Genomic DNA, 24,776 nt, shown 5'->3' on the forward strand with positions numbered 1-24,776 from the left:
GCAAGCTGCGCAGTTGCTGCAAATATCCATGTCTCTTTACAAAGTACCACTGAAGCCTGTCAAAGTAGTGCTGAGGCATTCGGCACTCTCCTCTGTGAACCAGAGGCTCGGCATTGTGCGAATTATATTAGCTGGCTCACGACAACATAATCTCACCGGATTAGCACAATTCCTCCCTCTTTTCCTCTCATCAGGCCCTCTCCCTGAATCTTGTTGTTCATATTTCATTCATTCATCCTTGCAATAAATATTTACTGAGCACTTCCTATGTGCCAGGTCCTGTGCCGGGTGCTAGACATAGATCAACAACAGGCCAGGTAGACTCCCTCCCCTTGTAGATTGCCTTGACCTTCTCTGGGCATGCCCTGTATCTTAGCTGCAGCAAAAAATATCATAGTGGGAAGACCCTTCCGCCATAATTAGGGTACCTGTATTCTTGTCCCAATGCGGCTACTACTCGAAGGGTTAAGTCACTTCACCTCTCTGAATATCATTTTCCTCTTCTGTAAATACAAAGTTGAACAAGAGCAGTCTCTGAGAATCTCTCACATGGGTTTTTTTCCAGTGGCTCCCAACTAATCTCCCTGCTTTCATTTTGCCTCTCCCCTCCCCACACATTTTATTCTAAACACAGCAGACAGACTAGTCTTGTTAAAATGTTAAGTCAGGTTCTTGCTACCCTGCTCACCACCCTCCAATGGGGCTCACTCAGAATAAAATCCAAAGCCCTTCCTCTGCCCTGGAGGTGGCATGTTGTCCAGCCCCCAGCTATGTCTCTAACCTGGCACTCGCCCTTCACTCACTCCACCCAGTCACACTGATCTCCTTGCAAACTCTGAGCACAAGTCCCCAGATGGGGCTTCATGTTTGCTTTTCCACTGCCTGCAAAGCTCTCTCTCCCCTCCCCGAGGGTTACAGGACTCATTCCCTCACTTCCCTCAGTCGTGTATTCAAATGTCTCCTTTTCAAAAAGCATTCCCTGACCAGGCCTCCCTATATAAAATAGCATCTTCATGTCATTTTCTGCCCCTTTACCCTGGCTTTCCCACCCCCGCACCCCCCCAACCCCCGATCCTGAGTGCCTAACACATCATAATTTACTTGTTTATCTTCTGTCTCCCTCCACCAGAAGATATACTCCATTAGACTAAGGATCTTGACCTGTTTTGTTCCCTGCTACATCCCCAGGGCCTAGAATAATGCTTGTCACATAGTAAATGCTCAATTAATGTTTGTTGACTTGATGAAAGAACGGATCTCCTCTACTAATAAAATAAGTCTCGGTGTGTGTCAAAATGTATTCCTACTTAGGGGGATTCAAATGTGCCTGCTGGGACCTATAAGGGACCAGTAAGGTACAGGAATTAGCCTACCAATAGAAATGGGCCATCGGTTGAAGCCAATCCATTCCCTTCCATCAATTTCTGTGTCACAGCATGGGAGTCACAGTCAGATTCGACCTGAATGCCACTTCTATTGTGCAGCTTCTTGGGGTGAGAAGAGTGGGCATTACCACCGTTTTCTGACTGGGGTCCAAAGTGGTTCGGCATTTCTCCAACATCAACCAGCCTTTTTGAGGTGAAGATGAAATAAGAACAGAAATCCCTGCCCTCCAAGCCTACATTTGTTTATTTCCAACAGTGACCTACACAAGATAGGAAGACCTGGGTGTACTATTTATAGACATAAGAAATATGTGCGCTACGGAGTAAAAATTGTAGATTCACAACTTTTCCCACTGAATCTCTGAAGTGATTGCACGTTCCAGAGGTTCAAAGTACTGTTTATCTTACATGTTGTCATATCCCCAATGCTTGGCACATGCTTAATTCATGTGTGCTCATTAAATAAAAGTAGCAGCCTTATATTAAACAAAAGCTTAGTAGGTAATAATTACTCTCAGGTAATAATTACTCTTATCTCCTACACAGGGCACAGCCTTGGAGGCATTCACATCTGCAAAGAGAAAACACACACACACAAACACACACACACACACACACACACAAACACACACACACACACACACCATCCCTTGAATGAGAAGAAAAAATAACTTCTGCCTCCTATAGCCACACCTGTCTACACAGGTGCTTCCTAGGCAGCCTAGCCAGGTGAGGAGCAAGGACAGAGTTGCTAGTTCACAGTTTGTTTCAGTACCTCCAGGAGCACAACAGTGACACAAATAGGTGCATATATATAGGCCTACATGGACAGAGACCCATTTACAAACACAATCATGCAAATATACACAGGCACTTCTCATTCACTTCAGAATTAGGCAGGATTCAAATCACAGATCAATTTATATACACAGAAATGTGCATACTTGTTCAGCACAAGCATACTCACAAATGCACACACACAGGTACACATACACATTCCTAAAGACAATGTTTACCCCAAGGTATGACTGTAAGAAGTAAATGAGTTTATACAGTGCGTAGTATATGGAAGGCATGCTACTAAAGGTTAGTGATAGACACGTAATAGAAATTTGTATCAGACTCATGTGAATACCCACCTTCAAAGCAAAATTTCCTTTCCAGTAACTACTCGGAACCTCATGGAAATTCTAAGCAGCCCGTTATTGTTCTGGTTGTGGGAGCCAATAAAAGAGGGAGTAATGTAGGGTGTGCTGTGACCCTGGGGGCAGGGAGGAGGCTGGTGAACAAAGCTTTCCTGGCTTCTTTGCTGGGGAGAAGGCGTAAGCTTGGAGGGAGTTGAGTTAAGAATTATTCCAGGGAGAACCAACGTCCAAAAAGTCAAAAGAAGGAGTTCCTACAGCGGCTGAGTAAGAGGGAGGGGTTGTCCCCTCTCAGTAGGAGAGGAGGGAGACACCCCAGAGTCCCAACCAGTTCAAATCAGCCAGAAAATCCTGCAGAGGCTATTAATTCACTAAAGTCCAGTAGCTTAGAGAAAATCTGATTAACTCCACCTCCCCAGCTGGGCTCTAGAGTGAAATATATAGCTGGTTTCTGAGACTCAAATAAGGTGGGAAAACAGAGAAGCAGAGGAAAGAAAAAACAGGGAGCGGAAGTGGTAAGCACTAGATACCTGTATGTACAGGTTGGCTCTACCATTATTTTGTAGCAAGCCACGGTTCTCTGTGGCTCTGTTTCCCCAGCTTATGAAATGGAAATGAAACAGTCTCCTGTCTAATTGGAAGACGGCATATCTTCTTTATCTCCCAAAAGGATGCCAGAAGTGAGACCAGAACTGCTCCTCTTGACCCTGGAAACTGTTCAAAGAATTTCTCCTGTATTTTCCTGCTGCAGTGGCCCTGGGGCAGTGTGTGTTTGGGGCGGGGGAGGGTCTTCCTTTATCGACCAGACTTTTTTCTTTTTGAAACCTTTCCTTTTTTTCTGCAGCCAAATATTACACCTTCAGAGCTATAAAGAAACAAACTCGGGAATCTGGTTTAATTCTTCCCTTTAAGATGATAAACGGAGCCCAGAAGCACATCTGAATTGGGCCCCGTGGTGTTTGTTTTATTCACATACAACTACATACTTTAAAAATCAAGGCAATATTTTGACAGACCTCGAGAGATTAACCCCATAACCTCCTCTACCCCATGCCTGACTGCAAAGGAGCGAGGAGACGCGGATCTTCTCCGGCACTCTAAGCGTTAAACTCAACCCAGAGTCTAATACGCAATTGGCCGAACACCGGGAAAAGATCTGGTTTTCGCAGCCGCGGGCCAATGAGCACCTCGAGTGGGAGGGTTTGAAGATACTACGGAGTTTTCCCCCCTTTTTTTTCTCTCCACCCCCTCCCATCGGCCATCGCCCGCCCCCCTTCAATCCCCCACACCGCCAGTTTGTTAAATTAATGCAGTAAGAAAAAGTCTTAAGCTCTGAAGGAGTCCTGGCCAAAGGAAGATGGGCGAGCTTAGAAAACCGAGATGCATCTGAAGCCTTGGACTCCTGAGCCCCGCGGGTTCGCCATGGACCCTGGCAGCCCCTGAAACTTGCCCTGAGCTCTCTCACGTCTGCAGCCCCGAGCAATGGGACACCTTTCCTGCAGCGATCATAACTTATTCGGCGGGGACCAGAGAACAGGAATCGCAAGGCGACAGCACACAAGCACGCAGGCAGGGGAACGAGATTCTGGGACTCGGTCGCGATGCGCCAGCCTGGCACATTCTCCGGGATTTAACTGAAGGCATCATCGTCAATCGCTTCCCCTCTTCCCTAAACCCCTCAGGCCAGCCCAGGGGTATTAAGCCCTGCTTTCTCTACCCAAGATGCTCGCTCCATCTAACGGTCCGAGGCCAGCGCTCTGATCTCCACAGAAGATTTTTTTTTCCTTGCATGGAACTGGCCGTTTAAGCAGAAAAACAGGGATAAAAAAGAAAATATACCCACCCCCAAACGTGCCTCCCCAGCGCCGCAGGGAGCCAACAGACACGCTGGAGTTTAACAAACAGCAATACTCTTCGCGCTCTTGAAAAGCAAGGCTGGACGCTCTCCGCGGTGCTGAAACGCTTCGCGGCTGCCGCTGTCCGTGGTACCTACAGCCCCCTCGCTCCAATTTCCCCTGGGGCTTTCCCTCCCCTCCCGTTTCCCACCTCCTCTTAGCATCTGGATTATTTTTTTCAATAGCGCTCGCTGGTTTTGTAAGTGCCAATTTGAAACATTTTTTTTCTGCCCCTATAACTCGTGGACTACAAAGCACAAGGACCTGAAAAATGTACAGCTTCAATACTCTTCGACTCTACCTTTGGGAGACCATTGTATTCTTCAGGTATGCAATTTTCTACTGACCACATAGCTCTGCTGAAAATGGGGGAAAGGAGCACGGAGGCTGACTCTTTCCGTGATCCCTTATTTGGGGGGAGGGGGTGCTGTATACCGCTGCAATCGGGTCCTTCCATCCCCCTCTCCTCTCCCCCCCCCCAAACCCCGCCCGCAGGGTGTCTGGCTTGTGCGTGGAGGTCTGAGACAGTCGTTGCTCTGGCACTGTTTGCCTGTTTCTTGTGATTTGTTTGTCCTTCCGCCTACTACACCCCTGCCTCATCACTGGCCCCCAGCCCCCCTGCATACTGGCTCTCACTCAGCTGAGGACTTTAAGGGGAAGCTTTAGGAGTTACTCAGTTTAATTAGGACTGCATTCTCTCTAACCGCAGTGCCGAAAATCTCAGCTCTCCCGTCTGGGAGCCAAGTGACAACTAGCGGTGACGGGGAAGGTTGCACTCGAACTTGCTGGACACAGAACATTTCATTTTCTCTCCTTTTTTTTTCTGTTGTTGTTTTCTTTTTCTGCGGGGTGCGGGGGTGTGTTGCTGGGGCTTGGTGCTTGGAAACAACAGTGTTATGACCTCAGGTTGCAAAGCCCTGAACTTGGATGCTGAATGGATCTATTTAGAAATAGATTATGGGAAACGTTTCCCTTTTGAAACTTTGGCTCCCTTCACGCCCCAACTCACCTTTCCAAACTCTGTGTTGTAAGCTGAAGATCCTGAACTGATGGGCAATTCCTGTTTGTTTTGTTTCTTAATTTATGTCTTTCTCTAACTCAATAGCTTGAGTTCCCCCCACCAGTTGTCTCCACGTTAACATTTTCTGCCTACAGGCTTAGCATTCTTATGTTAGTACAAGTGAAAAGTGAAAAATCACCTCTTCAGAAAGCATTGAAATAGATAGTCCTTTTGTAAGTGGGTGAATCATGTCCTCTTCAGAGATGGTTATGATAAATTCCATTTATATAAATTGAAAAAAATTATCCTTCTTCCGTGACCTGCAGGGATCATTAATCTTCCTCATTTTAGATGCCTGCTTCTCATGTTTTGCCATGCCATTGGATTAACAGTAATTTGAAATACCTACTCTAGGTTTTTTTAAAATAAGTAACCACCAAATATTAATCTCTCCTATCATAAACCAGCAAATAATTATTGGTTTTTGCTGTTGTTGTTGTTTTATTTTTTTTTTACATTGTAGAATACTCTGTGTATGAATTGTTGGTTTGACTAATCCGTTGGTTGGTTTATTAAATGAATGACACCTCCCCCTGCATCATAAAGGTCTATATGTGAGCCCGTCTTCATGTCTTTCTCTTGAGATGAAGACAAGACCTCTTTCCTTCACTGAGATACCCAATGTGAAAGCTTCTAATCTCCAGTTCAAATAATTCTTTGATAGGCCACAGTCCTGTCCATAGCTCAGAATGCAAATAGTGAAGGAGTCAGAATAGAAAAGAGCAACAACCCAGGGCCTTGTGAAATTTAGTGAAATGTAGCTACTTTATGGGGGAAAGGGTAGGAAGTATCCTCTTAACTTGACAATACCAAACCCTTTCTTCCCTACATACGTAGAACTGTAAAATGTTGTGGAGGTAGGGTACTTGGTAACATCTGTATGCAAATCAATTCTGTTTGGCTTACAGAGACAGAACTGAACCATAGAGATTAAAGAGTAAATTAATAAAACCAAGCACATCAGCCTGCCCCCTACTCCTTTTTTTCTTGATGAACAGTATGTAACGCTTGATTTTCTTCTCCCAGAGTTGTCTTTGACAAAAGGGAGACAAAATCTAAAAGATTTGCATTGTAATCATTTTGATAAGGCTATGAATCCACCATGTAAATACTTTAAGTAAACCGGTGGTGGCCTATCAGGAAGCATCAGTCTACATCCCCTTCCACCACATGTGTCAAGGCATACATGAGCTATAATGGACATGGGATATAATTCCATGTGTTTCCAGGGGAAGAGGAGGCATAACTATGGCGAGCTGGAAAGGGATTGGTACCATTGCACTTTCAAAATATAGCAATGGCTACATCATTTGAGGAGTAAATGTTGTTTCAGAAATGTCCTGAAACATAAAATAATAAAAATAAGAATTAAACTAGGGAAATACCCTCAGCAATTTTTCAGAGAGGTGAAAAAAAAAAAAGGTTACAAGGAGGGAAAGTATTATCTTTATCTAATTGGCATTTTCATTTCTAACTCTCTCATTTTCTAAATTTTAGGAGAAAATAAAGAAGCATTAAAATCGGGGGGGTGTCAATAGAATGTATGTGGGGTAAGTGGAGACTGGCAGCACCCTAGAAGGTTCCATGTGACTAACTCTCTTTCCCCCCAAGGGACAGGCACCGTGTGGGAATAAGCCAATCCAATCATTTCACGCTCCCAGGTACTCCTTAGATTAAATGATGCCAGCTGCCCACCTTGTTGGGAAAATCTGGGGACTAGAAATGGGAAGGCGATGACAGAAGTGCTGATGCATCGGCATATAACCAGTGAAATGGCAATTATGACAGAAAAACAAACAAAAAAACACATCAGGGTGCATGAGGCAGAAATCTCATACGGTGCCAACACAGAGAACAACTGAGGCCTCAGAAAGAGCTGAGAGAAAGAGAGACCAGGGTACTGGGGGACAAGCAGCACTGCAGTGCTCATCAACTATGTCCCCATAAGTAAAAGGAAGTGATTTAGCTGAAGTCCCTGTTCTGATATTTTAAAAGCCTGTGGGTCTAAAATCCATGGGTGACATTCTAGAGTTCAATAACCTAAGTTTTTTTTTTTAATTTTCAACTGGGGATGGGGCTTTACATCCAGACTGGTCAAAAATAACAGGCAAAGATATGCTTTTTTAAGGTAGAAACACATTCTTTCAAGCCAAAGGGAAACTTCTTTGATTCCTAGAGCCCTTACAATGGCTTATGGCTGGCAAGGGACCAGGGTGACCCCAAAAATATTCTCACCTTCTGAGTAACTCAAAGAGACCCATTATAAATAACCATGTTTCTCAGTCTCAGCACTATTGACATTCTGAACTAGATAATTCTTTGTTATCAGGGCTGTCTTGTCCATTGTAGGATGTTTAGCAGTATCCTTGGCACCAGTAGCACCCCCTCTCCCAATCATGACAATCAAAAATCTCTCCAGATGCTGCCAAAAATCTGGGAGGGGGGGTGAAGGGGAGCAAAATTGCCTGCAGTTGAGAACCGCTTGTATAGAATGACCAACTATTTAATCTGCTGCTCTGATATACTAATTATAATGAAGAAAAAAGTCTAGCTTCCTTGAGAAAATGCCCCTAATGAAACACACTAAGCACTCCAGTGAAGCAAAAAGAGACCTAGCTTATGCCTGAGAAGAGAATGAAGGCAGAGGAGATAAGCCAAGTCTAATACACGGGTGGTTTTCCCAAAAGATGACAGTTTTCCTTTATGTTCCACCTCCATCTGCCATCCCAGTAGAAGTTTTCTTGCACAGGGCTTAGGACGGAATATATGGCGCTCACTTGCTAAGAAAGGTCACCAAAACCTTGAGGGAAGATGTTCTTGCTCACACTAGGGTCAAAAGGAACATAGCAAAATAGATTGTTTCGTATCTCAGTCCTGAAAAGCCACCCAGTTGCAAGATAAATGAGCTTTCCATGGAAGTGGCCCTCTGGCATCCCTGGTCTCCAAACTTGCCAAGAGGGGCAGATGATCATCTGGATCTTTTCCTCCTGGTATCACAGCTGTATTCTCCTCATCTTACCTGCTGCATTTTGGGGCACTGCGGAAAGTGTCTGGAGCTTCTGAAATGGGTCAAGGACTTTCTTCTAAGGAAAGAAGCCCCTTGGGCAAGTTTGCAGTAGGGCCAATCAAAATGTCAGTCTACCCTCTTTTTTGGGCTCAGGAACCTTGAGCAAACATCATGTCTTTTGTTCCCATGGGACAGCTTGGACAAGGGCCCTAGGCTGGTAAGTGGAGTCATGAATCGGCACATAACTTCTACATATGTGCAAAACTGATAATGACCTATCGGGGGATGTTTAGGGAATTGATTTTTGAGATCACCTTGTGAAAGACATTGCAACCATGTGGTGCAGTGGAAAGAGCAGCTAGGCTCTGATTTGAGAGCTCCCCTTCTCGAGTCAGCTCTGCTCCCTTCCTGCAGCATGGCTTTGACAAGTCTCTTTCCCTTGTGAAGACTCAGTTTCCTTACCAATCAACTCAAATGACTGATTCCCACACCTCTAAGCTCTTTCCAGCCTCGTAGAAGGTCTTTGGGCCAAACACAGGCCCATTCCCACAAAGGCCCAGGATGAATTAGCATCAGTGCTGACACTGCCTTCATTTCTTGGGCAGGCATTTATTTATCAATGTGTTTATGTGTCCGGTCCAAAACTGGGCACTCTGCAGGGCAGACAGAGGTAGCAGATGCCACGGTCCCCATCCTTGCAGAAAGGGGAGACGTTGCTCCCTTTAAAGCTACATTAAAAACCTTTTTCCTTCCTCAGAGGGCCAGCAGAGCTCCCCGCAGACAGCCTGTGCGCGCGGCCTGCGACATTTATGTGGGCGTCATTAACTTTATTTCCTTCATCAGATGGCAGAAGCCAAAATGATTTTTAAGATGGATGGCACTGTCTCCCGCCTGGCCATCTTGACGCTATTCTGCAGGTTTTCTAATGCTTTCGGTAAACTGGCCTTGGCCCAAAGGGCAGGAGAGCAGAGATCCAGAATTTACCTAGTGGCATGACCTTGAGAGGATTCCATGACCTTTCTGGACTCAGTTTCCCTAGCTATAAAATGAAGGGAATAGACAAATCACTCGGTCTAAAATAATTTTCAGCTGTGCCAGTCAAGAATTACACTCTCCCAGTCTCCTCCATAATCGAACAGTTTTGGGTACAGCTATCAGCACATTTCAATTATTACAAGAAATAGCAATAATGAATTATATTCAGGCTCCAAGTTCTGAGAGAATTGAGGACCTCACTAACAACTTCACTCTCTAGGGAGTTACCCCAACCTAGGATCAGTTATCGACAGGTCCCATCCATATGCCAGTTTGCCCAGGAAATGCTTCGTATGATGACAAAACATGATGCCTGATGGCTATCCTCATAGACCTGAAGAGTGGCCTGAGAAAGGGGCCAAAGGTTTCTATCCTTTTATCAGTGACGCTGTGTGGGTTTTTCTCCCACATGAAGGCCATGTTTCCAAATGTTTGTTGACCAAGCCCCATGCGTCATTAACGTATTTTCCTTATCAGTGTTAATCAAAGGCACACAGAACTGTCGGGAAACGCTGAGCATCATGAGATAAGCAGTGTCGCCACACTGGGCGGACCGAAGAAACAAAAGTAAAGACGTGTGATGCTTTTTACTAAGTCCATAGGGCCTTGCCAGAAGTAAATATGCAATTTGTTAGACTCTTTGAAATTACGCTTTCATGAAACCCCTAGGTACACAGGGACCCCATTTGGAAAACATTAGATGTGATTTCTTCTATATAGCTCCAAGAGAAGAGCTGGAATAAATTGATAATTTTTTTTTATGTACATATACCAATTCTGGTTCAATGTACTTGCAAACTTTCTGGCAGGTCTGTCACGTGGTGAAACGGGCTGCCTCGGTGGTAGTGAGAGTGCCTGTCAGTGGAGGCATGCAAGCAGAGAGCGCAAGTCCACCTCTCAGGAGGGATGTAGAAGGCATTTAAGCTGCTTTTGCGGAGTGAGACTTGTCATTTGCTACAGAAACATAAATGAAATGCAGGTCAGAGACAAATCTTCATAATACTTATGTCCTCTCCTTTCCTGTTTCTCAAATTACCACCCGATCTTTGTCAGCTCTCTGAGTCATGCTGTAAACACACTCACTCGCACCTTTTTCTTCTTTAAAATGGACTGGATAATGACTAAATAAGGCAATGAACACACACACACATGATTCGACCAAGGATTACTAAAAGGAAATCACCTTGGTTATGTAAAAGCCTGGTTTTAAGCAATGATGAGGACCTCAGAATAAGAGACTGTCGGAGCCAGAAGAACCCCCAGGAAAGGCGCTGGTCCACAGATGAGTCCGCAGACACAGACGGTTGTTCACAGGACGGGCAGCCTGGATGGTGGAAGGCCTCACAGCCCTGAACTCCTGCTGTCTCTCCTGAGCCAACTCCCCATTAACTGAAAACACCATAGGGCCAGCCAGCAAACTCATTCAGAAAGCACATTCCAAGGGAACAATGTCCTGAGATGCCCAGGAGAGGGGCTTATCCGCACGCTGCCTACTCTTTGTAAGGCAAGCCCTTATGAGGGGGGCTGAGGCCCCAAAGCTTTTGAAACTCCTTATAAAGATCCCTTTGTGGTTTTTCCGAAGTTGATATTGTCCGAGTCTCCCGAGGCTAATTCAGTGCAATTAGATTACCACTCTCTGCCTTTGAATTTGGCTGTTTTGCAGTGTCCATCGCTAAATGAGTTTACCGTCTTAACAGGGAGCTGCTGACAGTCATGAATCCCAGCCGTGAAATGGGCAGCATTCTCTCCTGCCTCATATACTGGGCAGCCCACAGGCGCCTACACAACCTTCGCTCCCTTCCTCGCAAGGTCCGTCCTCCATCTCCCACCCATGCACCCCCAGAGAATCACACCTTCCTTCAGTGTCTTAAGCACCACCGGAATCGTGCAGATGTAGGGCAGGCCTCTAAGGCAACAGCTCCCCCATCTAGCTGCGAGGGGCTCGTCAAACACGCAGGTTCCCACCATCTACTACACTACTGAGACAGAATCTCTCAGGATGGGGACCCAGAAACGATAACGCTGACAAGACTCTCTAAGTCAGTACTTCTCAAACCTCAGTGCGCGTATGAATCACCTGAGCATCGCAGACTCAGGAGGTCTGCGTGGGGCCTGAGAGTCTGCATTTCTAACAGTCCCCCCTCTCTCCTCCCACCAGGAGTGCTGATGATCCAGTGGACCAGGGGTGTGTGCAGTGAGGCTCCTAATCCTTCTGACGGGGGGCCCTGGCATAGATCAACCCTCTTATTCTGCAGATGAGAGGAAAAGGGGCTTCCTCGAGGTTAGACAGAGAGCGGCAGAGCTCCCAACGCCCTAGCCCATTGGGCACATCCCCCAGACGTGCTCCCCCGCATGTCACCTGTAAAGCCCATGGGCCCTGGACTCTGCCACTGCGCTTTCCTTCCTCCAACCTTTGCACACACTGCTGTCCATCATAAACATAACCGTGCACCTCGAGAAGGGCTCCTCGGGGAGGTCTCCCCACGCCCTGAAGCCCTAGTGCACCCAAAGCTCCCACTCCCACAGCTGGGAACTCCCACTGCGTGCTGCTGGATAAGAAGCAGCGGAGCTGAAGAAGGGGCTTTGAATCCTGCCACCAGGGGCCCTGCTACACAGCAGTGACAGTCTGCTGGGGCTGACGGAGGAGGGAGATCAGGGATCAGGAGGGAACCTGTGGTTTCTTTCTCCAGGGGTGACCTCACTGACTAGCTTTCCTGTGCTCATTGTACTGTCAACGCTGCGTAACCCCAGGCTTCCTCAGCACTTGCAAATGTTCGGAGAATGCTGCCCCATCCTACCATCTGTCTGACTCAGAACCAGGTCCTTCCTTCTTCTCTACCCTTTGGACCCATAATCCTTTCCGCAGAAGCACGTTAGGATCTTATACATCAAACAGGGTAACCGCTACGACCTTCGGCCTTCGAAAGCTGTGTGTTTATTGCTGGGTGCTCAGTTCTGCAATACTCCGCAGCTCCGTGGGAACGTGGCAAGGCCACCGCTGTCCTCCCTGACGGCCAGGCAGGCTTGCAGCCCTTTCTTAGAGAGCACTTGACAGTTTACAGAGTGTTTCACATCCACGATCCCACGTGAGCACCCAATCACCGTTAAAAGTAGATACAAAACAGTGGTTACTGTCCCCATTTTAGAGCTGAGAAAATTGAGGTGTGGAAAAGAAAAGTGACTTGCCTGAGACCATGCTATTATTAATCTCAGGGCAAAGCCAGGGTTCAAATACAGATCTCCTTCCTCCTAGCTTGCCACATTGCCTCTTTCCTATTAAAGCGGGAGAAAAAAAAAAGAAATATATATATTCCTAACCCTATATGCTGTATATCTATCCCTCTTTACATATTCCTCTTAAAGCTACAGCCCCTGTGAGCTGGTGCAGATATCAAGCTAATAGCCCTCACCCTCTGCCAGTGGGATGCAGGGGTAGAGAGAAGAGCTGGGAATTCCCCATCAGGGCTTTGGTTTGACAGAGTCATTTGCTTCCACTTCTCAGCTAGATAGGTGTTTCTTTCTCTGTTCTTAATAATGTTTAATTGATTGTACAATATATGCATACATTCTCATTTTTTATTTTAATTCTAATACTAGACTTAAGCCTAAAATCCCCTTTGATAATTATCTTCAGGGACCTCCCAGCTTTTATTTCTTTAAGGATTATATATATATATATATATATATATATATATATATATATATACACACACACACACACACACACACATATATACATACACACACACACACACACGAAATGATAGTATAGATATTTCAATAGTTATACACACATGTTGAAATATACATGGAAAATCATTGACCTACATAGACTATCTATTGAAATATCTATACTATCATTTCATGGACTCGTATCGCCCATATAATCCTGTGATTTGTTTTATTCGCGTATCAACATGCCTTAGGAAGTTTTACCTGTTGGGGCACACAGCTCCACCTCATTCTTTAACCACTGCAAAGCATTTCATGTTTCAGGCCGCCCATTGTTTTCCAGCCATCCCCCTATCAATGGGCATTTATATTTTTTTCTAATTCCTCCACTGTAATCAGTGCTGCAAAAAAATCACAGGGTACCTACATCTGTGTGAATACATGTGACATTTTTCCAGGCAGGTAACAAAAACAAGAAATGGAGCTGTGGGGGCCCAGAGCATGTGCGTCGTTTATGGGAACAGATGCCGTAGGCAGACGCGCCTTTCTCCTGAGTATCCACTTCCTCCTCCCTCACAGTGCTCCGTCTCAGCCTTGACCACAACGGCTCCCTAATAGTGACCGGTACTATTTAGTGCGTGTTTACTGAATGCTAGGTATTGTGCTAACAACCATACGCCTCATTTCATAATCCCACGGAAGTCCTTAGATGTAAATACTATTATTACATTCCCACTTTTTTTTTAACAGGTGACAAAACTGAGGCATGAAGAGGTTATGTAATTTGCCCAAGTATATGGGAGAAATGTTCTGAGTTGGGAGGACAGGAAGAAGGGCAGCATAATCGCTGGTCTGTTTTAAAATTTTTTTTTAATTGCAGATCTCTAGTACTTAGACTAAAGACATTTTCAAACCCCACCCTCTAACTTCCAAATGCACAGGGCCGAGTATATCCAGTCTCCCTTTATCTCCCGTATGGGAGGTGGAAGAGGCTGTCCAGCCTCCTGCATTGGCGGTGTCACCACAAGCCCCAGATTTGCTGCTCCCAGTGCAGACCCAAAGCGGTTCTCAGATCACCTCTAGGCCAGGAAATCCCGCCCAGCAGACTGGGGTGGGAGGAGCAAAATCAGAGAGGCAGCCAGGACTGGGCTAGCTCCCCTTATAACCGTGAGCATCACTCCAGACATGGCCTATGGGAAGCCCGAACCATGCTGCCTCAGATACTTGTCTCCAAAAGCTGTCACATCCAGAGACATCTCTGAATATGTCCCTAGCTGGCCAGGTGCTAATAGGAGAAAAACTACACTAGACATATAGTCTCCTAATACCAACTTTTGGATAAACTTGTTTGTTTGTTTGCAATATAAACATTATACGTGTTCGCTATAAATTATTTAGACCACATAGGGAAGATATGTTTAAAAGTAAAATACAGAAAAATCTTACTCTATAGAGTAAGCCACTTAGTTTGATAGTCATCTTTCCAAATGATTTTAATAACATATAATGGCAAAAATGCGAGTGCGACACCTCTCTAAAAAGTTGAATACGTGTTAATACATGGAACCCTCAGAACACTCCTATAAGGCATATGCCATGATTCATCCCATTGTATGAAGGAGATTACAGATGAGGAAACAAAGAGCTTAATTTTCCTAGGAGTGCCCGGCTTGGAAACGGCAGCGCCAGACTGAAGCCCACGCTTCTGAGAGCCTTCAGCCACTGTCCTTCACTATTCAATAGTTAAGCTGTTTCTGTTTTACAAAAACGGGATTACACTGAACGCCACGTTCCGTAACGTCCCTCTCTTGACTCAGCAGTACCTTGTCAGTGAACATGCACTATGCACTCATTTGTGCATTTGTGCTGCCCTTCGCTGAGAACACTGGGTTTTAATACGAAAACACTCAGTTTGCCACAATACAGCCTTCCCCTCCACTTCCAGCTCCTTCACTTCCTACAAACCGAATTCCAACCCAAACTGAACTTCTCATTGGTTTCTGTAACATGCCCATTAGTCTCATGTCTGTACTTTTCTCACACTGCTCCCCGTCCCTCCATAAGTCTAGAAAAACTCCTTCCCCCATTTCTGCACTGAAAGGCACACCCACCAGCTCTGGGTTCAAGCTAATTTAATTTTGAATCCTGCCTCTGTCACTGCCTTGCTGTATTATCTTAGCAGTTTGCTCAACCTTTCCAAGCCTCAAGTACCTCCTCTTAAAAAATGGAAATAACAACTCCACTGGTAGATAAACGAAGCTGCCTTTTGAGCGCTTTCTCCGAGCAGAGTACAAGCCCTTAACGAATGGTACCGCTCTCTCCACCTCTCTGAGATCCTCTCCATGCCTCCAGGTCCACCTCTAACACCACCTCCTCCGTGAGGCATCCCCTGGGTTGCCACCATCCCTGCCCCCACTGCGCGTGGACTTTCCTTCCTGGATCCTTTGGAAATGGAGGCTTTTGGCATCAGTTTGCTCAAAATGGCCTTACATATATTTGGGTGCCCTTCGACCTGCCCTGCTGGATTGTAAGTGCTTCAAAGGCTAAAAACTTAATGAATTTCTTGGTGCTGTGAAAGGCCTACAAGACAAGAGAAATGCCTCTGGGGGCTTCCCAGAATTTTCAACGTGCTCCACTCCCCCCTCATAGGGGTATGATCCAGGGGTTCATGTATATTAGATATTCAGTGCTTGTAGAATTGAATGAATTACTCTGTCCCCATGCCTCTCCTATCTTCCTCTTACTGGCTCTGCAGAAGCCCAGCACCGAAAGGCTTTCAACCAGCCAGCCCCAAAAGCACTGCTGTGTCTCCCCGTGACCCCTTTTTGCTCCAAGAAATGAGTCACGGTGAGAGTGAGCCAGACCTGGCAGCCCAGCCCTGGCTCGGTAGCTGTTGCAGTGAGTTGTTCAGCCTTATCCTTACTGTCTGGCGGAGTATGTCCAAATCTGGGCTTCTCAAAACATCAGCGCCATCACAGATAAAGCTGCTTCGCACCATCGCCTGGGTCTATAGACAGGACCCTTCCACAGGACAAGGCGAATGTTATAAAATGGTTGTTAATTGTGCGGAAAGCATAAACTTCATTGGAGGCAGTTTTCTTGACGGGACCTAAACCATCTAGTAGAAAAGAAAACCTCTCCACAGGAGCCAAGAAAAGACTGCAGCATGCCTAGAGAGAAGGGGCTTACAGGGATTTGTTGGCTATGCCTTGGAATATAAAAAGCTACGCTTCCTGAAAAAGAGGGTGATACGGTTCCATAAGAGATGTAATCCCCATACTGCCGCGAATTGGACAGCCTAGAGATTAGAACCACTTTTCCTTCCCTGCAAACCCTGCTCTGACTTTGTAACGGAGTCTTGGTTTTTCCATCCCCAAGATAAGACTAAACTATGTAAAGACTATGGGTTTTTCCAGCTGTCATTGCAAAATTCTTAAATTCAGTTGACTCACAGAAAGCCCAGCAATGAAAAGCTCTAGCTTGGGGATCAGTCAGATATGTTCTGGAGTCCTGGTTATACAACTTGCTAGCTATATGCCTTGGAGCAAAATTGTTTTTAAGATAACTGAGGCTCAGTTTTCCTCATCTGTAAAATGGCAAGGATAGTTATCCCTCCCTGACCGATCAGCCTAAGGGTAATATGGAAGAAGGCATGTAGAATGTTAGCACTGCATGTGGCACATAGCAATTGTGCAAAGCCGGAGAACCGTGATTACTATTATTCAGGAGGGATAGGTGCAAGGCATTGTGGGAGCATAAAAAAGGGTCTGACTAAGTCTGCCTGGAGGTGGGGAGACGGTACAAATTTGCTAGGAGGCAGGACACTTAAACTGGGCCATAAAGAATGACTAATTCACCAGGTGGCAAGGAGTGCCAAGGGAGAATGATGCAGGCAGAGGAACAAGGCCTGCAGAACAGGCAAGCCAGAGGTTGTGGAGCCCAAGGGCACGGGATGGACCAGCTGTCCACCGTTTCCCAAGCTCAACTCAGTCCTGCTCTGCTCTGTTCTCGCTCCGTGGGCCTTTTATCACTTGGAAGCATGGGTGTGAGTGGGTAATTTGTTCATTGCCCCAAAATAATAATTCTTACTTTAAGCCGATAATTATTCTAAAGTCTGGGGACACAGTCATAAGCAAAATAGACATGGTCCCTGCTCTGACCCCACTTAACTTCTAGAGGGGGTATAGACAAACTTGAGAAACCAGAGAACTTCGGGCCATGGTCAGTGATATACACTCAATAAAACAGGACAATGGGACAGAGAATGGTCCACCAGGGCCCACCCCTAGGCACCTACACTTTCACTTCATCATAGGGACATGGGCACGTGGAAGAGGACTGATCCTTTTTACTGATGAGGAAACAAATCCTGAGAGGAGCAGTGATTCATCCAAAGTCTCACAGCCAATAAGTGCCAAAGGCAGGTGGCCTCATTCCACGCAGAGGAGTCAAAAATACCCAGGACAAAAGGCTAAATGGGTGAGAAAAGCAAGGAGCAAAACAGTATGTAGAGCAGGATCCCATTTTTATTTTTTTAATGTTTTATTGTTTTCATATAGGGGAAAAAATAAAGTCTAAAGGAATAGACCCAAAACTGTTTATAGTTGTTAGTATCTCTTAAGAATGAGACTCTGGGGGACTTTTATTTCCTACATTAAATATTTCAGTAATGCTTAAATGTTTTACAATATATATTACTTTTGGAAGCTGAACAATAGATTTTTTTTTTAAAGGGATATTATAGAGTATGGGCACACAAGCAAATCTGGAGTCCACCTTAATAAAAGACAACCTGCAAAGGGTAAGAAAAAAAAGACATTTGGAGTGATATGAACCAGTGTCTGGTCGATTAAAACAAGTAAAAACAAGCCTAGAGGCCTGAGACTGTCTGGTGTGTTTAGAAGGATTTTCTGAGCAAATGGCAGTTACTTTCCCACTGAAGTCCTCATGCTGGAACTAAAACGTCATTGGAACAGAGAAGGCCAGACTTATAATATAGACTTGGGTTTTTAGAAGAAGTGATGGATGGGACATATTTTCAAAGGAGAATAAGAAATAAAAAGGTGAGGGAGAACAAAAAGCAGGGAGAAAGAGGAGACAAAAAGAGTAACAAAGAGAGAAAAGCACTCGACTCAGGTCTACTCTGGGTTTGGCCAAGAATTCACTGTGAGTGTCTTTCCCTCTGCGGGCCACAGTATTCCCCTCTGTAAACTGGATGGTGGACTGTACTAGACAACTTTGAAGATCTCTCTCAGCTCCATCCTTCTAGGATTCAGAGACAAATGAGGGGAAAGGAAGAAGGCAGAGGACAGAGGGGAGAGAAATGTAGGTGGGAAGAAGCAAATGCTAAGGAGGAATGACGAAAGGCAGAGGAGACAAGAGGAGAAAGAACGGAAGGCATTCCCCAAAGCAGTTGGAGTCTGCCTATCTTGTTGAAAGAAGAGCAGGAAGGACTCTCTCATCAAGAATTACAACAATAAAAGCTTTACCCTCAGGCAGCCAACTCCACAGCTCCCGCTGGTGGGGACCATGGCTGATGCTGGTAGGAGCCACGGCTGATGTCTGAAGAACAGGGACCTTCGAGGAGGGAGGATGCCGCCTTGTTCTCCTTGTCTAGGTGGGAGAGCGGCCCCTCCTCCTGTGGGCCTGACCATGGTCAACAACAATTAGCATATTCCCAGGCTCTGGAAGATGTGGGAGAGTGTGCCCAAGGGGGCTACAATTACAGTTTGACCCCTTTGTGCCTGGGAGGCCACCATCCTGGGAACCACCAGAGAAAACCCCAGGCCAGAAAGAATCTTCCAAAGTCATCTTCTCCAACCTCCTGTGCATCCCTCCCCTAACAGCCCTGTGCCTAAGGATTTAGCCCCAAATGACTCTCAGTCCTATTCTCTAATCTCTTCATAGTTGTCTGAGTCATCCCGACCTTGAGGCCCTTGCAGATGAAGACAGTGCCCCCCACTGATTGATTATCCCCTTAATCCTCAGGGCACAGTGCTGGGCACACATGGGCCCTTCAAACCCATCTGAGAGTTAATCAGTAGGATGAGATGGTTCTAATCTCTCTCTCAGTAACATCTCAGTCTAAACACCCTTCCTTTTGTTTACTCCACTGTCCCTGTTTCAAAGTCCAACCTGTCATTTGCCTGAGGGGACAGAACCCGGCAGACACTTCCCTCTGCAGAAGTGAGGCAGAACACCCACGCTGCAGGTGATATCTCCAAATCTGGACTTGACCCCAATGAGAGAGTGAATAGATGATGTCCCTCTATAAATGAGAACCGCAGGTACAAATACGAGACCACAGATCACTGTTCATTTTAACATTTAATGAGCAACTTCAGTATACCAGGTTCTTGCCTAAGCAATTTATCTGAATGATTCGACTCTTCCCAACAATCCAAAAATTAGAGTGAAGTATTGCTAGTTTGCAGATGAAGAAACTGAACCTCAGAGAGGGTAAGCAACTTTCAAGGTCATACAAATAAGGAGTCAGGTCACAGTTCTAACCCACTCCTAAGCCGGTTCACCGCATCGCCTGCTACGGAGAGCTCAGCCTGTACGCGTGAACAGTTCCAGCGACAAGAAACTCGCCATCTCCTTAAGGAAGCCTCTTCCCTTAGTATTTGTTAGGGAATATTCTTTCCTCACATGCATCAGGGAGCCATCAACCTCTTCAAAAGTCCCATCCCTTCCCTGATCACCTGGGAGAAGTCAGTGGGCTGCAGAAGGAACCTAAACAACAGAATCAGAAAGATCTGGTTCTAGTCCGACCATACTGCCTACTAGCCACCTAACTTCCAGCCAAGTCACTTCTGCCATCTGTGCCTCGGTTGCCTTATCTGTACAACATGAACACAAATAGGTACCTCATATAGAGTTTTGGAGGAAAAAAATTAGTAATATTTGCAAAGGGCTTAACTCAGTGCCAAGCAAATAGTAAATACTCAAGAACATTATTTTATTAAGCTGAATCCCTCTTCCCATGACAGCCCAACAGGGATTTGTGGAAAATGATCTAAGTCTTTTCTGAGCCAAACACCACAGTCTTTAATTATTCTTTACAGGTCAATTTCAAGTTTGTTTACCAGCCCAGTTGTTCCTTCCTGGACCTGCTCCAACCTGTTAATGTCCCTCTTAAAATGCAGGACCTATGATGAAATGTAACAAATTAGCCAAGACTTGAAGTACAGCCCACATCAAGCATTTCCTGCCATACCTGTCTCTTTTAGTCTTTAGATTTTTCTGAAGTTCTTCAGAATTATTGGGTGTAACCTGGGCTGGGATAAAATTGTAGTGAAGAATATTTGAATCTTATACGTAGAAACTTTAATTTTTATTGGTAATAAGGGCGAACATACTAAGTGGTTTCCATGTGCCTGCCACTATATCAGCACTTGATGTGTATTTTCTCCTTGGTTGGGGTGCAACAATCCTAGAACCGCCATTATTCCCCTCATTTTACTGATAAAGAAGCAGATTTGAAGAGACTGGGTGACTTGCCTAAGATAGCACAGCTACGTGGCAGAATCAGATTTGAGTCTACCATGCTAGCCTACCTCAAGCACTGATGGGATGTTTATAATATGTAAGGACTTTCAGAAATAGAAAAAGGAGACATAAGCAGGAAATACGAGACATAATAGAAAATAGAAATACAAACAGGAGACATAAGCAGGAAAAGGAGACATAATAGAAAATAGAAATACAAACAGGAGACATAAGCAGGGTGATTTAATTTTTTAAAAAAAAGAAGAGAAAAGAAATGGTACCACACAATGTTGGACCTCTAAACTACACCACCACAGATACCTCTCCTTCTCCCCTCTAGCACATTCCAATGGCTATGGTTTCTTGGGCAACATGAGCTTATGGAGAAAAAGGAAAAAGACAGAAGCAGGAGTCTCTCTTCTTTTACCTCTCACCTTCTCACCACTGCCTTCAGCCCTTGCTCCTTGCAGACTTCTCCTTATGAAGAATTAAACTTCAATGAGGAGCACAGCGCTGGTCCTAGAGTGGGGAGAGGCTCCTTTACACTGGTATAGTTTTTCTGCTTTAGAAATATTTATAACCCTTGACTCAGCAAAATTTTGCTTCTAGGATACAAACAGAGGTGGGGGGGAGGTTCACAGCATAATTCATAATAGCTAAAAATTGAAAATGATAGAAATGCCCATCAATAGAGGGATAGCTAAATGAATGCTAATCTAGCCACACACTGGCCTACGCAGTCATTTATAACCATGTTTCTAAAGGTTTAATAACAAGAGAAAATGCTCATTTAGAATCTTCAGTAAAAAAGCTGCAAACAAAACTGATTACAATCTACTGAGGAGAAAAAAAAAACTTTGGAGAAATTTACTAATATGTTGACAGTAGGTATCTCGATAATGGAATTTCCAGGTGGGTTTTATTTTTTTCTTTGAACCTGGTTGTATTTTTCCAATGCGCCTTTATTGCTCTACTCATCAGAGAAAAATGTTATTTTTTTAAGGATTGAAAGAATCTGGTCTGAGGGCAGCCAGCCAGCTTGTGAGGTACAGTTTTTGCCACTGGACAGTTTCCATCTGTCCAGAGCCATTACTCCTCTAGTACCATCAGATCACCTTAATCCTATTGATTGAAATGCCAAAGTAATGCTATTAATTTACTACTTAACAGATAAATTCCCTAGAGTACAGCAGAACAATTACCTGAGAGTCCTGTGATGCTCCTCTAGGTGTGAGAGTGTGGTCCTTACAGGTTCAAGCACAAAGCACAAAGGAGCCTCTAGAAGCTCACATTCGTCCCCCATCATAGAGCCTACATCAACCAGTTCTCTGTGAATCAATAAAAATCATATTGAACATTTACAATGTGCCAGATACCAAAGTAAGCACTGCAGAAGAATTATTTATTCCTTACAGTAACTTTATCAGTAGCAACTATCGTTACCCCCATTTAACAGATGCAGAAACAAAGACAGGCAGGATAAGTAACTTGTCCGAGGCCACACAGCTTATAAACGGCAGCCTGGATTTGATGGCGGAGCCCATGTGCTTTACCCTGCAGCAAGCCCCTGCTGCAGTCCAGAAATGGGTTCTTACTTGTGTAGGAGCTTACGCTTTCTTCAACATGATTTCACATAGTAATGCATAAGTTAGGACAAGAGGTATCTACATTCTATGGATAAGGAAACTGATGCTTAAATATAGTAAAGGACTTATTCAAGATCACACAAGGAAAGGACCAGAACAGGCAGAAGTCAAACCCAGGATTTCTGACTCCACATCCACAGCGTATCTCATCCCATGGGTGGCTTCTCTTTGCCCCCGAGACATGGAACAAGTAGCAGAAGGCAGTGGCAGTGGAATTCGGGCCTCCTGTTCGGTCCCCCTATGAGCTACAAAGGGGTGACTCTGCTGCAGGATCCTGAAGGTGCAGGGTAGAAAGGAAAGACACCTCCAAAGGAAAAGAAAGACTCGGCAGTGACCCCTGTGACCCTTTGAACGTTAGCCCTCCTTCACCCTAAAACCAGGAAGGGGCACTGGCCACAGCACCTTGTTCTGCCCTATCATCCATCTATCTACCTTCCTTTCATCTCGTTAAGCCCCACAGGGTTCACTCACACGTCTTCTCCTCTGTAAATATTCTTTATGGAAGCTTATACTAAACCACAGAGCAGCAGGAATTTAAAACAATGCATATTTGAGTTGAGTGAGCTGTTTTAGCACATTTGAACAGCTGCTCCAAAACATATGCCAAAATTCTACCTCATTTGGATTCCTGTATCAACTCTGCCATCAAAGTACCTTGACTAAGTCATTTAACCTCTCCAAGCCTCAGTTTCCCATCTCAAAAATAGACAAGAAAATGGTACCTACCTCATAGAGTTGCTAGGCGGATTAGAAAGCATGCATGGTAAAGTTCCGTGTGTGGCACCTAAAAAGTGTTCAACCATCCATAGCAATTGCTATGATTGTTAGTTAATCTCTAAATCAGTTTGCTCATCTATAAAATGGAGATGATTATCGCTCCTGACATTGCAGTCAGAATATAGTCATTAATTTATAGCACGTGTTCAATAAATGTCTTTTTTTTTTAATACACAAGACGACCAGGTCCCATAATCCTAAAACTCCTCTACCTACTTCTTCCCAAGACTTTGTAACCTGCTGAGTAAGACAAAAAAAGTTCCACCCCACTGAGCATAGCTGCAGCTCTCTCTTAGGGGATTCAGGGAATCAAGGAGGGCTATTTAGAGCATTATTAGAGCCCCGAGCTTCTGCGCTGCTGCTTTGGTAAATTCTGTATTTACATACAAATACCCACTTCAGCGCAGCTAAACCCTCTCAACTCACGGTTAAGTGCTCTATTTCTGAAGAGTAGTCACTCGGTTTATTAAACGCAGCTTCGGTTTTTAATCTAAGTTGCTCTTCCTACAATTAAAAGTCAGGTTTTTTCCCTTAGTGTCCAGGGAGGGTTGTTTATTTTCTCAACATTCACCTTTGAACTACGGTCTCTTGGATGCTTGAAGACCACACACATCCAAGGTCCACTCTTAGGAAAACCTGTTTTGTCTGGGATAAATACCCCATCTTGCTGATGCACTTCCTATGGGTTCATTGCAACCTGGCTTATTTTCCACTACAGGTTTGAACTAGTATAGACTTGGGAGGGAAAAAAATGATGTGTTTTGTCTAATAGGCACAGGTATTTGAGCACTTACTTGTCTTCACATAGGTTGCCCTCTATTAGTTTAGGAGCTCTTGGAAAGTAAGGGCTATGACATATTCATTACTGATACAGTTAAGAGAGAAGTCTGTGGAGCCAGGGGGAAACCAGATAAATTATTGGACCTCTATGAACCTCAGTTTCCTCATCAATAAAATGGGAGTAATGATACCCAATCCACAGGATTATATGCAGGATTAAGTATTGCAGATAAAGCTCTTGGGGTAATGCCTGGTATTTTATAACCACTCAGTAAGGGCTAGTTGTTATTATTTTATTATTTCTATCCTGCTCAATTACCAAGTACAATCTCTGACACATAGTAGGCACCCTATAATTATTTTGGATAAATAAGTAAATAAATGAAGTAGTAAATGAATGCTATCTCCTATGAAATGATGATTACCCCAAAAGTGCCTACTGAATGGAAAGGGCTGACTGACCTGAGAAGAAAAGTTTATTTCTACATCTGTAAAAGCACTGTGAACTTTTGCCATTCAAGCAACATGCAGTTGGTAAAAGCAGGTCACATTTTAAAGATGAGTGAACTAAGATGGAGAGAAATAAAACGAGAGGCAAACTGACTACAGAGAAATTCTGAGGGACAATTTAATAAATAATCACAAAGCGTTCGCCCATGGTCTTCCCGTCTTTTGGGAATGGCTTGACCTGGAGTCCCTGGTCGTGTATGGCTCTGGCCTCTGAGACCCTGAGCAGGCCTCTTAACCCTTCCGCTGAGCCTCAATGTCATCACCTGTGCATGGAGATGCTGTCATGGGAATGGTGTGGGGATCAAATGCAGTGATGGACTTGGACCTGCCATATAACCTGAAAGTGTTATTGGTGTGAGAGGAATCATACGCAGCC

At 44.8% G+C, this 24,776-nt stretch overlaps 1 protein-coding gene and 1 long non-coding RNA gene across 3 annotated transcripts in view; one reads left to right on the forward strand and one right to left on the reverse strand.

The window, feature by feature from the left end:
• Positions 1-3,834: 3,834 nt before the first annotated feature.
• GLRA1 (glycine receptor alpha 1) overlaps positions 3,835-24,776 on the forward strand; it is an 85,406-nt gene continuing 64,464 nt past the window's right edge. For both annotated transcript variants that reach the window (XM_019627236.1, XM_019627238.1), the window contains exon 1: positions 3,835-4,749. In XM_019627236.1, coding sequence (XP_019482781.1) covers positions 4,694-4,749 — 56 coding nt within the window. In that variant the 5' untranslated portion in view covers positions 3,835-4,693. The remainder of the gene's footprint in view (positions 4,750-24,776) is intronic.
• Positions 19,605-23,511, reverse strand: LOC109373450 (uncharacterized). The gene is made up of 4 exons (XR_002122229.1): positions 21,890-23,511; positions 21,122-21,206; positions 20,285-20,347; positions 19,605-19,931 (listed from the first exon to the last, which is right to left on the reverse strand). It is a non-coding gene; the product is annotated as an uncharacterized LOC109373450 (long non-coding RNA).

The sequence above is a fragment of the Hipposideros armiger genome, unplaced genomic scaffold, assembly GCF_001890085.2.
Source record: "Hipposideros armiger isolate ML-2016 unplaced genomic scaffold, ASM189008v1 scaffold_725, whole genome shotgun sequence".
Lineage (NCBI taxonomy): Eukaryota > Metazoa > Chordata > Mammalia > Chiroptera > Hipposideridae > Hipposideros > Hipposideros armiger.